At 35.9% G+C, this 12529-nt stretch overlaps 2 protein-coding genes across 3 annotated transcripts in view; one reads left to right on the top strand and one right to left on the bottom strand.

The window, feature by feature from the left end:
* Positions 1–986: 986 nt before the first annotated feature.
* LOC135213273 (apolipoprotein D-like) lies at positions 987–6906 on the bottom strand. 2 transcript variants are annotated; one of them, XM_064247264.1, is made up of 5 exons: positions 6746–6906; positions 4650–4792; positions 3991–4130; positions 2152–2339; positions 987–1406 (listed from the first exon to the last, which is right to left on the bottom strand). In XM_064247264.1, exons 2-5 carry the CDS (start codon positions 4779–4781, stop codon positions 1264–1266), a joined length of 603 nt encoding a protein of 200 aa, XP_064103334.1. In that variant the 5' UTR covers positions 4782–4792; positions 6746–6906; the 3' UTR covers positions 987–1263. The 2 variants fall into 2 exon arrangements, with proteins under 2 accessions (XP_064103334.1, XP_064103327.1); XM_064247257.1 differs by lacking the exon at positions 6746–6906 and adding an exon at positions 5259–5863.
* Positions 6907–8944: 2038 nt separating this feature from the next.
* Positions 8945–12529, top strand: part of LOC135213159 (protein furry-like) — a 165044-nt gene continuing 161459 nt past the window's right edge. Inside the window, exon 1 of the mRNA XM_064247163.1 lies at positions 8945–9068. The gene's annotated coding sequence lies outside the window, so the exon portion shown is untranslated. The remainder of the gene's footprint in view (positions 9069–12529) is intronic.

Below are 12529 nucleotides of genomic sequence, written 5' to 3'. Positions count from 1 at the left end.
TCCAGCATTATTACAGCCGCATCGCCAAGGGAACACCGTGCAGCATCATCACAGCCAACAAGACGTTCCAGCAGAATACCAGCAGGAATTCGAACAACAACGGAATCACCTAGTTGGGCTGTTGAGCGCTTCCTTCATTTGCGTTCGTCACAGTGGAATAATTGTCCTATTCAGAAGTTTACTTCGAAAGATTTTTAAATTCATAATGTTTACTTTGCTGAGGATGAACCTGGTGCAGGGTTCGAAAGCTCTTATCATTTATCATTAAACACTTTATATACTTCACATGCGATATTATTGTGGACCTGCAATCACTGCTATCATTTTCGACACTGAAAATTGTGCCCATTATTATTATTATTATTATTATTATTATTATTATTAATATTATTATTATTATTATTATTATTATTATTATTATTATCCAGAAGATGAATAATAATAATAATAATAATAATATCAATAAGGTCTGAAAATGGCATTTCACTTTGAGTTAAAGATACAGCAATTTTAGGATAGGAAATTTCTGATTTATTTATCAGAATAAAGACGTGAAAAATAAATAAAGTGCATTGTTAAATAGTACAAAACTAATATTTCTCATAAATATGGAGTATTTATTTCAATTTTCATTGGTGGAGCAGCTTCTATTTGACCGTAGATCTTAGCACGCGCACCGAGTAAGCTGGAGGTCGGATCACGCCTCGTCCTTCATATGCGGAGATAAATAAAATACGCATTTCAGTCGATATTTTATTGTCGACAAAAAAAAAGTTATAGACAATTTGTCATTGAACTGAAAATAGAGTTTGTAACAAAAAAAGAATGACAATATTGAAAGAACTGAAATAAATAACAGATAAACACAATGCTATTTAAACTGTGGAGTATATATATATATATATATATATATATATATATATATATATATATAGTATATATATATATAATATATATATATAATAATACACAATGTAAGGTATCTCTTTAAATAAGTGAATCATAACATCCACAATAAACCTGTATATAACATCATGTCAGGAATTCATTCTATCGAACACATCTTTATAGTAACGCCATTAAATACAATTAAAACATTCAATAGCATTTAAACACACTCTTAAAGAATATCTTTACTCTATACGGGCAAATTCTCGTAAACTCTCATTCGTTCTTAAACTGGCCCTTTTACGCATCCATTCATAGACTTATAGCGTAGTATCTCTCTTCCATTCATATACTCTTTCTTCGTCCTTCTAAGTCCTACCCCAGGTAATTCTTGTAGCAGGAGGTATCGGACTTCTCCAGGTACTCCAGGTCGATACCCAGGTGGACCAGGGCGGCCTTAGCTTCGCGGATGACCTCGTAGGGCGGGTGGGGTGACCTGGTGAGGATCCAAGCGATTCCTGAAGAAGGAATTGGTGATTTATGATACGGGAATCTTGCTTGACTTTTGTGGGAGGGAGAAATGGGAGTAATCTGAGAGGAGAGAGAGAGAGAGAGAGAGAGAGAGAGAGAGTTGGTCTTCTTATTATCCCGCCCTTTCTATGTTTAGGCCAACATGGGTGGGTTCTGGAGGTTAGTACCATCTTGCCTATATAGTGCTACCTCTTCTTCTGCCTCTCAGGCAACTCCAGAGTGTCACAAGGAGCTGTTTCCATAGGCATATCCCGACAATAGTATAACTAATACTACTAATACAACTACTATGAAAGTTCCAAAGGCAGGAACTATAGTACAACTACCACTGCTACTATGAAATTCTCCCAAAGGCGGGAACTAATGCTATTTCTTACTATAACTACTATGAACATCTTTCAAAGACAGGAATTAGTACTAATACTGTTGCTATTTAAATTCTTCGAAAGGCAGGAGCTAGTACTACCTACTGCTACTGACATGAAACGTTCAAAGGCAGTGGCTAGTACCACTACTGACTGCTTCTATAACTACTACAACACGCTTCCAAAAGCAGGAATTACTGCTACTAATACTACACAAATACTGCAGAACTATTTCAAAAGCAGCAACTACTAACTACTATAAATACTACAACTACAACTCCTATGAAACGTCCGGTAGCAGGAGCCGTTTGTCCTAGGAGCTGTTACTAACTATTGTTACTAATATTACTATCTTTTTGTCACTTACTAGTGTGTCCTAGGAGGCCCTTCTCGACGCAGGCGTACTCGATAGTCCAGCTCTTGTAGTCGGTGGCCAAGACTTCGTAGTTGTCCTCGAACAAAGGGACGTTCGGGATCGTGTACGTCAGTCTGCTGGGCTCCTCGTAAGGCCTCTTCCTGAACACGTCCACCGTGATGACGTTCGGTCTGTTAAGCCTGCAATAATGTGTCGAATAGTTCTCCTCAAATGAATGAAATTATTAAATATTCTCACACAATGAATAAAAAAAAAACTCTTCCAAAATGAATGCATAGATAAGGTGCTCGACTATAGGCCTATGTTTTATTTCTATAACAGTCGTAATGGTCGTGTAATAGCCTAATCTTAACAGGGAAGGGTGGTGGTTATGTATTGTTAAATGTCAGTCAATGCCTATCTAACTCTCTCTCTCTCTCTCTCTCTCTCTCTCTCTCTCTCTCTCTCTCTCTCTCTCTCTCTCCAAGTGTCTATACTCTATACTGAAACTAGACATCACCAAACCCCATTGATATTATCATCGAGTGGCTATAAATATAGGCCTATGAACTCATTACGCATATTAAACTTGAACGTGAACAATAGATGTTCAGTTGAATGATGTAATCGCAATCAGTTATCATAACTATGTGTTTGGACAGCAATTACTAAATGTATTGTAACGATAAATGCTAATCTTTATCATATGGCCTAGATATAAACGGTAGTTCTTCATCGAAGCCAATGAGTCTTAGAAAAGTTTGCAAGAAGAAGAAAGAGAAGACGAAGAAGAAGAAGGACTACGTAATATGAATCAATAAATATTGTTGATCTTATCCTTGCGTTACAGCTGCGCACCGGATAAATCATAATATGATGATGACAATAAGCTATGGTCTCAACTTCGTCTGTTGCGTTCTCTCTGAGACATCAGTAGGGAAAAAGGACATAGTTTCCCATCAAGAGTTAAAGAAATTGCTTTGCTTCTTCATATCCCAAAAGTTGTACAAAAGAAATAGTTTCGTTGTTTCTAATCTCGGAGTTTCCAATCCAGAACAAAAGAAAAAGCTTTAATGCTCTCAATCTTAAAGGAGCTTCCAGTCTAGAGCAAAAGAAAAAGCTTCGTCATTTCTAATTTAAAAAAAAAAGTTTCCAAACGAGAATAAATGAAATAGCTTCAGTGTATCGTATTCAATATTAAAGATCCATTTCTCCATCGAGTACGTTTTCACATCTACACACCTTCTTCGACTTTCCCTTTCAGCTATTTAATCTAAGAATTTAAAGAGGAGAGAAAGAGATATGGAGAGAGAAAAAAGGAGAGAGCGTTTTTATACAATCCGAGAAACTATTTTCTTGTTTTTGTTTTGTTTTGTTGAAGCGTCACGCGCTGTCAACAACAGTTGCCCCTGCTGACTGAGTTAAAAAAAATAAATGATAATTTTACTCCGTGTGGTCATAAGTGACCATATGGGCTTTTATTTTGACGGCTAGTACTCTTACACACACACACACACACACACACACACACACACACATACACAGTGAGAGAGAGAGAGAGAGAGTATACAAAATAACGTCGCTAAAACGGGATCCCCTCAGCCTAAGTCTAACGAAACTGTCTTCGCAAAGAGAGAGAGAGAGAGAGAGAGAGAGTATACAACTATGATCTAAAGCAATGTCAACAGCTTTTCATACGTTCCCTTTGATGACAGCGAATCCAGAAGTTTCTTGAAAATGGTTCACATTTTCATCTAATATCTTCGAGTAATTCCAGGTTTCACCCTTTCAGTAAATACTACAATTATTAGTTGTGATAACTATTCATTTATTCTCCAATTCTCTACTCACACAACATCCCTGAAGTCGAGCTCTTTTTTACCGGAGATTTTTCCCGAGTTCTTATTCTTGATGTAAGTCCCGCTCCAGCATCGGCCTACGGTCTGGTAAGCCACGAAGTATTTCTCCTGGTCGAACCATCGGCCTAGGTACTGCGGCAGGAGAGGTTATTTGTGATTAGTACTTTTTAAAAGGTTTTTGCTTACTGATTTATAAGTTTGTAATTAATCCAAGGGCTACAGAAGTCTAGGGCCTTGTTCAGAAATCATATAGGCCTATATATTACTTTGTAACAAATCCTGTTATTATGTATTAGACGTTTAATAATCACTACATGGAAATAAATAATTATTAGCGAGATTATATCAGAGTATTTAAAATACGCATCTAAATTTCTTTTGCTTCGTGAATATATATATATATATATATATATATATATATATATTATTATATATCTATATATATATATAAATTCTTTAGTTAAGCAGTCTTGAACAGCTCCATAGGTCTACCAGTCTATTATCAATTCTTAGATGAGTCAGAGAATTATGTACATTCTTGAATTCAAAATCGCTGAAATATATGGGATTACTACCTACAATAATCTTGGGTATTTGTCCTAATTTCTTAAATCTTGAAAGAAAGAAGAAGATATATCATTATGTACTCACTCGATCAAAGGCAAAATCTTTGATGACGGGTAACTTCGGGCATCTTCCCTTGAAGCGAATCTGCGCATACGTGAGGACTGCGCATAGGCCTAAGAAAATTATTGAAATTGTTGTTGGCGATGACGGTTTCATGTTTCTGATGGCTGGAAATAAACAGAGATAAAAGATATATTTAGTAATATATCCTTTTAGTGGCTTATATAGCTATGGCGATTCCTAATCTGCGCTTAAAGCATTACAAAGACGTAATGTTATCTTTTTGATGCGCAAAAAAAAGCGAACATAAGGCAAAAAAAATACGCAATGCTCCCTTGGATGGCGTCAATATATTACTAAAGAATGAACATCTTTTTGTTTAGATAAAAATAGTTTTCTTAATTTTATTATACATCACTTATCGCCTCTGTGATTACGCCAGTTGTTATCAGTATTAAATTCACGAGTGACGTTCATTATAAGTCTTCGGACCTAAATCGCTCTGGTCTTGAAGAAGAAGAAAAAGAAGAAGAAGAAGTAGAAGAAAATTAAAACACTCGAATAAGAAGAAGAAGAAGAAGAAGAAGAAGAAGAAGGAAGAAGAAGACGAAGAAGGAAAATGAATATACTCACAAGCCAGGAAGACCTCAGGCTCAAAGAGCCACAAAGACGTTGTCCAGCGATGTTTTGTTATAATTCCTCCTTTTACGGAACGGCTCAATGGATGGATGAGTCTAGACTATAAAAATAGGCGTGTAAATGACACGGTAGCTGATTGTGTATGTGTGTGTGTCCGCATGTGTTATATGCGTATAAGTGTATTTACACAATGCAGTACAACACTTCACAATCACGCACGAACGATAAGTCTGAACACTATGACGTAATGTCGTGCTTTCGCCTTTCTCCCATGTGTGATGTCTAACTTTCTGTGACTTCTCCGAGAGATTACGTGACTGAGAGAGAGAGAGAGAGAGAGAGAGAGAGAGAGAGAGAGAGAGAGAGAGAGAGACTGGTCGACCACACCCTCTTCTTCTACTTTATAGAGATTGCTAAATGTTGGGGGAGAGAATACTTTTCCTAGACTCTGGAATTAAATTGAAACGCAAGTCTTGTTTCACGATACTTTTGTAAGTAAAAATTCTAAATCAATTTTATTGCAAAATATCTTTTGTTTAAAAACATTAGTGTACGTTATACACTTGCCTTGAGCAGATATCTCTAGGCCTATCGTTATTTTTTCCCTTGCATATCATTATACTTTGATAATAAAATCTAATTCAGCTTGTGCAAATTATAGAAATACGAGGTATACTAAATTTACCCTTGCATAAATACTGGAAATTTAAAATTTCCTTTTACAGAGGGCTGATTTGTCCATAGGCCTATGGCATCGTTTTCCTTAAGTGCGAAATGCCTCCATCTCTTTTATTCTGTCCATAAGATCAGAAAACAACCAGTCTCTTGTTTGTCCTTATATCTAAACTACATGCCCAGGTTCGAATCTTGGTAGGATAGAGGTACTAGTACTTATTAATTATAATTCCATTTTGGGTGTATAAGTTATTCCCAGGGTATTGCGAATTTTATATTAAGACATATTTGTGACCTAATGTATATATGTATATATATATATATATATATATATATGATATATATATATATATATATATATATATATATTTATCTATTTATATTATCTGTACGTATGTATATATATATATATATATATATATATATGTATATATATATATATATATAAATCATCTTACAGTTTTATAATAATAATTTCGTATTTAGGCTTCACTATTATCCCCAAACTGTTATTTATATTATTAATACTTTCATAAACAGACAAAATAACTAAAATGCAATTATCTGATAATTTGGCAAAAGTAATTAAATGCTTAGTTTATCTAACTTTGCAAACCATGAAAATGACACCAGTCTTATCAAAATGTATAATTAAAATTGATTTTATTGAGAATTTCATCGACAATATCAGTAAATAACTATTATATTTATAAACCTCGTGCATGATCGTACCTATTTCTTACTTATATAATGAATTAAATAACTTTAAAAACAAAAGAAAATAAATAAAAGTAATGCAATCTCACTTCTTTGATACGACACAAACCACGCTTATCTAAACTGAGGAGGTTCCAATGTCGATAATAGAGACGCGTACAACAACGATGCTTCCTGGAAACTGAATCCGAGAGCCGCATCTCGAACTATGAGACTGGAATCCAGATTTCAATGCTAGGCTTATTCCATGAACTCGTCCGAACGAGATGACGTGGTCTTCATGTCTGTCATAATCTCGTGTTTGACTCAAAATTACATGAAATTTGTGCATCATAAAAACAAATAATACTACAAAATTTATTACACTGTCTGTGAAAATATCAATAAATGCTATTAAAACGTTGCTTTGATCTCGAGCAAAGCCGATATTCAACGGAACAGGACGAAATGCGCGCGGGATATGACGGAATGATGCTCTCTGCGCATCGAGAAAGTAGCGTACAATACCACCTGGTGCTTATGAATCCCGGGGACATACCGCGAGTCCGTTTTGTCGTTATTATAATGATTATGGTTTGCTTGTTACGGGAGGCTGCTACCGCTGCCTCTTATACGCGGTGCCTTACGTATCAGGAGATAGCTACATAAGTGAAATTTGCTATTCTTTAAACCTTTGATACATATTGGATAATCCAGATGGCTAGTTTCCATTTCTTAGGCCTATGGTATAAAAATATGGTGAGCGTAACATACCTATATCTGATTTTGGATTATATATATATATATATATATATATATATATATATATATATATATATAGGTATTTACGGAAGATCACGTACGGGAAACATACGAGTGACGAAATTTTCACAAGTTCCTTAGCGTCGCGGCGCGTTGGAGCATGGTGGTTGGAGTCGATGATGGTAGCGATAATAGCCTCTGTTTGTGCGTGCGTGGTAACGGTACTCATATCAGAGATGAATAACTTCCATTATAAACGGAGTAAACAGCAATGACGTCATGACAAACCCAGCCAAAACCTCTTTGGCCAACGCCTATACATCTCCAAGCTAAACTGTTAGGCCTAGATATACTGTTCTTATGCTTATTTCAGCAAAGTCTCAAAATTAAGGATGCATAATGCCAAAATTTTGTAGAGGGAAACGTCCTTAGATTAAATACAACCTCCGTGAACTTAAAACATATTATGCCATTAAGCATACAGGAGGAAGAAAAACTTTTGTAGTAACTTTCAAAACAGTTATCTGAAAGTCTGCCTCTAGCTTTCTACAGATTATGTCTATGGAGACACTTTATTTCGGAACTGTCGATGCATCTGTGCTGAAAATTGGCCCAGAAGTACAGTCAGGCTCAGTTTACCTCGTTAATAACGTCTCTCTCTCTCTCTCTCTCTCTCTCTCTCTCTCTCTCTCTCTCTCTCTCTCTCTCTCTCTCTCTCTCTCTCTCTCTCATTATTACCGTAAGACATTGACGCGTTGGAAGAGGACAAAGGAACAGCAATAGATTAAACATGAAGAAAGATAGATAGATAGGAAGACAGAGAGAGAGAGAGAGAGAGAGAGAGAGAGAGAGAGAGAGAGAGAGAGAGAGAGAGAGAGAGAGAGAGAGAGAGAGAGAGAGAGAGAGAGAGAGAGTTGCACGATTACACAGCAGACTTTTGACAGCAATGCGCTATCAGATTCAAAGAACATGGCATCGACGGTCATTGTTGAATGACTATAAGTTGGTCCAAGTCTAATAACCAATGGCTGTCACAAATATATCGTTGCAAAATTAAAACAAGAGCAATTTTCACATTAATTATTCCCTCGATAAAATGCTGTACTATAATTATTATACATTATTTTCCAATAAAACAAAAGAAATCTTCACTCCTGTATCTGCAATGAGTTATGTAGAAAATCATAAACAATGACATTCATATATTTGACAAATTATTACGGGATAACACAAATGCCACGGGTCTATCAATTTTATACAGTGACAGATACAATGTACTACTATTAAATTCTACGGTCATAGCTCGTCAAGACAATAGGTTTGGGTGTAATGTTTACAATACAATCAGCCACTAAATGAAACCCGTTTAAAGATGGCAGCTCTGGGATTTTGTAATATTTCTTCAAATATATATTTTAAAAACTGTTTAGTTTTTATATGCTATATCTTATGTGAATAAAATAATTAATTGATGTTAAAATATGGTGCATATTTTTTTTAAGTACAGAAAATCTTCATTAATTTTAAATTAAAACCGAGAATTCGAAGACACAACATTATGTGTGCGCATACTTTTGACGGGCGCTTTATTATCAAGACTTGTCGATATGACATTTTGTCGATGGTGTACGGACCTTTCGTTAATTTAGCGTGATTTTCGTTGTAGTGAAGGTATGTACCGCTCGAATAAGGCATCATATTAAGGCTAGTACTTGTGAATTATGTGTAAACTATATAATGTCGAGTTTCAGTGTCGTTTTGTCTTTTATTTGTTAGGGGCCTTGAGGCCATGTCTCGCTTTGTCGGGAAATGTCAACAAACGTAGTTACTACCTACTACCTAGCTAATGATAGGAAAGCTTTCGATATCTTTTATTGTTTTAATATTTTCTAAAATAGTCTTTAAGATTGTGGTTTATTTGTTTACTGAGGTCCCACGATTTATATATTAAAGGAAAACATACCTTGCCCTTGCATAGGATGAGTCATGCATCCATCTTTTGTAACCAAGTCGTAGGCTACTTTGTACCACTATAGTAGTACCAATCTATGGTGAGGGTTTTGTTGGGTCGAAAGTCATTTACGTGCGTTGCCAAATTTCCATTCTAAGGAAAATTTTATGGAATATAGGTCGTTGTTATATGCCAAACCTGAAGGGAATTAGTACTCTGATACATTTGCTAAACATGGTTTTTACGTATACAGTTGTTAATGATCAACATTCTTAAGTTTTTCAATATCGTATCTGAGAAACGTGGCAGACATGTTGCCACATCTTCAATCTCGATTCTCAGGTCAAGTATCGAAATCTGTATCTGTCAGTCAAGAACAATATACCCTTCGTTAATCTCTTAAGAATGGTCAAATCTTATAAGCTGGGGTCCTTTATGGTGAAGGTAAGGATTAGCGGATGTAAATATAGTTGGCGCTAAAACACGTGTGTGGTTGTGTTATTAAATGCTTAGAAGATGTCTGTTATCTGAACTTTTCTATAAATTGAGAAATTTGGGGCCAAGTGAAAAGTTTCATAGCGAAACGAAACGATTTTAGGATGGCAAACCTGTGGGAACTTACTAAAGAAGCTCTGCTGGATACTGTGACACCTGAAAATTGGGAAAAGGCCGTAAGACATGCCGAGCAATTGCAAGTGGAAGATGCAGCAAAAGATATCTTGATTGATAAATATATTGATTCATTTATTGTAAGTCTTGACTCTTCTGATGAGGAGTCCTCTTAAAGCATCCCTCTCTCTCTCTCGTCTTTTTACGCTGTTCTGTACTGTTCTCTTTGAAAACCATTGTCAATGCATGCATCACGAGGTTAAATAAAGTGTATCATTATCATTCTTATTGGATATATTGTATTTATTACTTGAATGTTTTTAAAATAAAGAAATGATTAATGTATGAAATTTATCATATCCATGATTTCCCTTTAGTTTTCTCTCATGTAGGTTGTTAATAAATAAGTTAATTGAAGAATAAAAAAGAACTGTTTCATATCTGAAGTTTTAATGCCAATACACACTATTTAAATAAAGGAAAAATAAACTTATACCAGCGAACCCTTCCAAGACAATTAGATTGGGCATTCCCCTTTCACCAGACTCTGAAAGGAGGATAATCTGTATAGGACAGAGGTTAAGACCTAAGGGTAATGTTTCCCTTGGGTGATTAGTAAGAAATACAGAGCTTTGACTTTGGCCGCCTCTACAAAGAACTTGGAGATATGGCAACGCGTGTTTTCGCTTTTATACACGCCCAAACCCTCACCTTAGATTGGTACTACTATACTAATACCCCTGGCAAACCACCGTTTGTGCACCTCATGCGGTGCACTGTAGGCATTACCAAAGGTTCATAGCAGCGTCCCTTTCATTCCTTTTACTGTACCACCGTTCTTATGCTCTTTCTTCCATCTTATATTTTCCATCCTCTCTCAACATTTGTTTGATACGCAAGTGCACCTGCGAGATTTTCCTCCTTTTACACCTTTTAAACCTTAACTCTCTATCAGTTTCCAATTCTGCACTGAGTTACCTCATAGGAGACAGCACTTGGCCTTTGGCCTAAGTCCTATACCTATTCTATATTTTTCTATGAGCTGTTTTGCTAAGTTGCCCCTGAAATTTTCCTGGTATTTCTATACAAGCATTCCGCATCGTTCGTCCCCGCGAATACGAAAGCCACCAGGAATTGGGGCATCCAATGTATTTCGCCGTGTTTAGTACGAGCCCCTGGGGGTTAATTACAGTCGTCCGAATAAATATTACTTAAAATTCTTGTTCAGTAAGTAAAACTGCTTAGAAAAACCGCAACTGCCATTGTCTAGGCCACCGGGGAATAGATCTACCGTTTTCCTGCATTGTAATAAAATTTTCACTTTTGGTCTCAAAATGCAAGAATATTAGTTAGGGTAAATGACTGAGTGGTGACATAGCGGCCACCTCTCTCAGAACATGGCCACTTCCTGAAAAAGCGCTTGAATTACGGCATTATTTTGTAATTTATGAGAAAACACTTACTTTGAGAGGAGTGTAGAGGCCTCAGTGTTCTGCCTGGATAGGCCACAACTCTTGACTGACGCTCATGACAGCGAATTCAAATACTTTTTTGGGAAGGTCGCCGCTATGTCGCCATTTGGTCATTTACCCTATACTTGTGCAGTTTAGTTTAACAGCTCCTTGCTGCAGTATGCCAAATATTTACTTTGGTGGTATTGAATCTGTTTATGGCATTTGCTTGCACTGGGTTTTTATTTGTTTTAATATATTTGTCCTTTTTATGTTTATGGTGTTTACTTTCTGTATGATTATAGATTTTTCTCCTAGGGGCTGGTAGTAAAAATGGCACCAATATTGCTCTTAAACTGGTACTCACCAAACCAGGGGGAACACAGTAGTAGTCTTGAGATATACCCTGGTTTGTTACTGTGTCCATAAATTCTTGTGTCTAGTTAATGATTGTTTGTTATGTAAGTTCTTGTGTTAATGACATAACTAGTCTATTTTAACTTTATCTTTGATTTTCTATTTCATAGTCATAAGCTGCTAATTGCCTAGCCCACCCCTGAATTCTTGTAACAGCCATGTTGGAATACTTCTTTTAGGGTCGAAGATCAAAGTAGGCAAATTTTTTTTCAATTATTAGTGTGAATTTCTTTCTGTGTACTTCGTAGTGAAATTGTTTTGAGACCAATAAGAGTAGCTGAGCCAGTTTTTTTTTCACTTTGTCAGAGTGATTTTTTCTATTAATAATGTTCTTGTGCTCTAGGCTATCAGATACATTATTCTTTCACTGACCATTTGTATGAGAATTGTTCAAAGTTCTGTGGGTAATGTGTCCATTGCAGAAAGCAGTGACTTAGGCCAATTTGATTTGTAATGAATCACTTTAGTTCTATAGGCATGGTATCTTTGATTCTTTAAATGCCCTGTTACTTTTGTCATTTCATTTGTATAATTTTAGGCAACCTATTTAGAGGTCTGGACACTTTTGATGCATTTACTATATACACCAGTCCTAAGATGGAGTGTAACACTATTCCCCCATTACTGAGGGCAAGATAACTCATACTGATTGATGATATCTTTAAAAAAAGTAGTGGAAATGAGAACCTTGGACAGGGGTTTCA

Source organism: Macrobrachium nipponense, chromosome 19 (genome assembly GCF_015104395.2).
Source record: "Macrobrachium nipponense isolate FS-2020 chromosome 19, ASM1510439v2, whole genome shotgun sequence".
NCBI lineage: Eukaryota > Metazoa > Arthropoda > Malacostraca > Decapoda > Palaemonidae > Macrobrachium > Macrobrachium nipponense.
This window is presented reverse-complemented; position numbering and strand designations above follow the sequence as displayed.

What these genes read in the sequence shown, in the direction of transcription:
- LOC135213273 (XM_064247264.1), bottom strand. Translation starts at nt 4,781, where the DNA reads ATGAAACCGTCATCGCCAACAACAATTTCAATAATTTTCTTAGGCCTA. An exon ending in AAGATTTTGCCTTTGATCGA is followed by an intron (nt 4,131 to 4,649) that starts GTGAGTACATAA and finishes CTCCTGCCGCAG; the next exon opens with TACCTAGGCCGATGGTTCGA. An exon ending in GGGCCTCCTAGGACACACTA is followed by an intron (nt 1,407 to 2,151) that starts GTAAGTGACAAA and finishes TTCCTTCTTCAG; the next exon opens with GAATCGCTTGGATCCTCACC.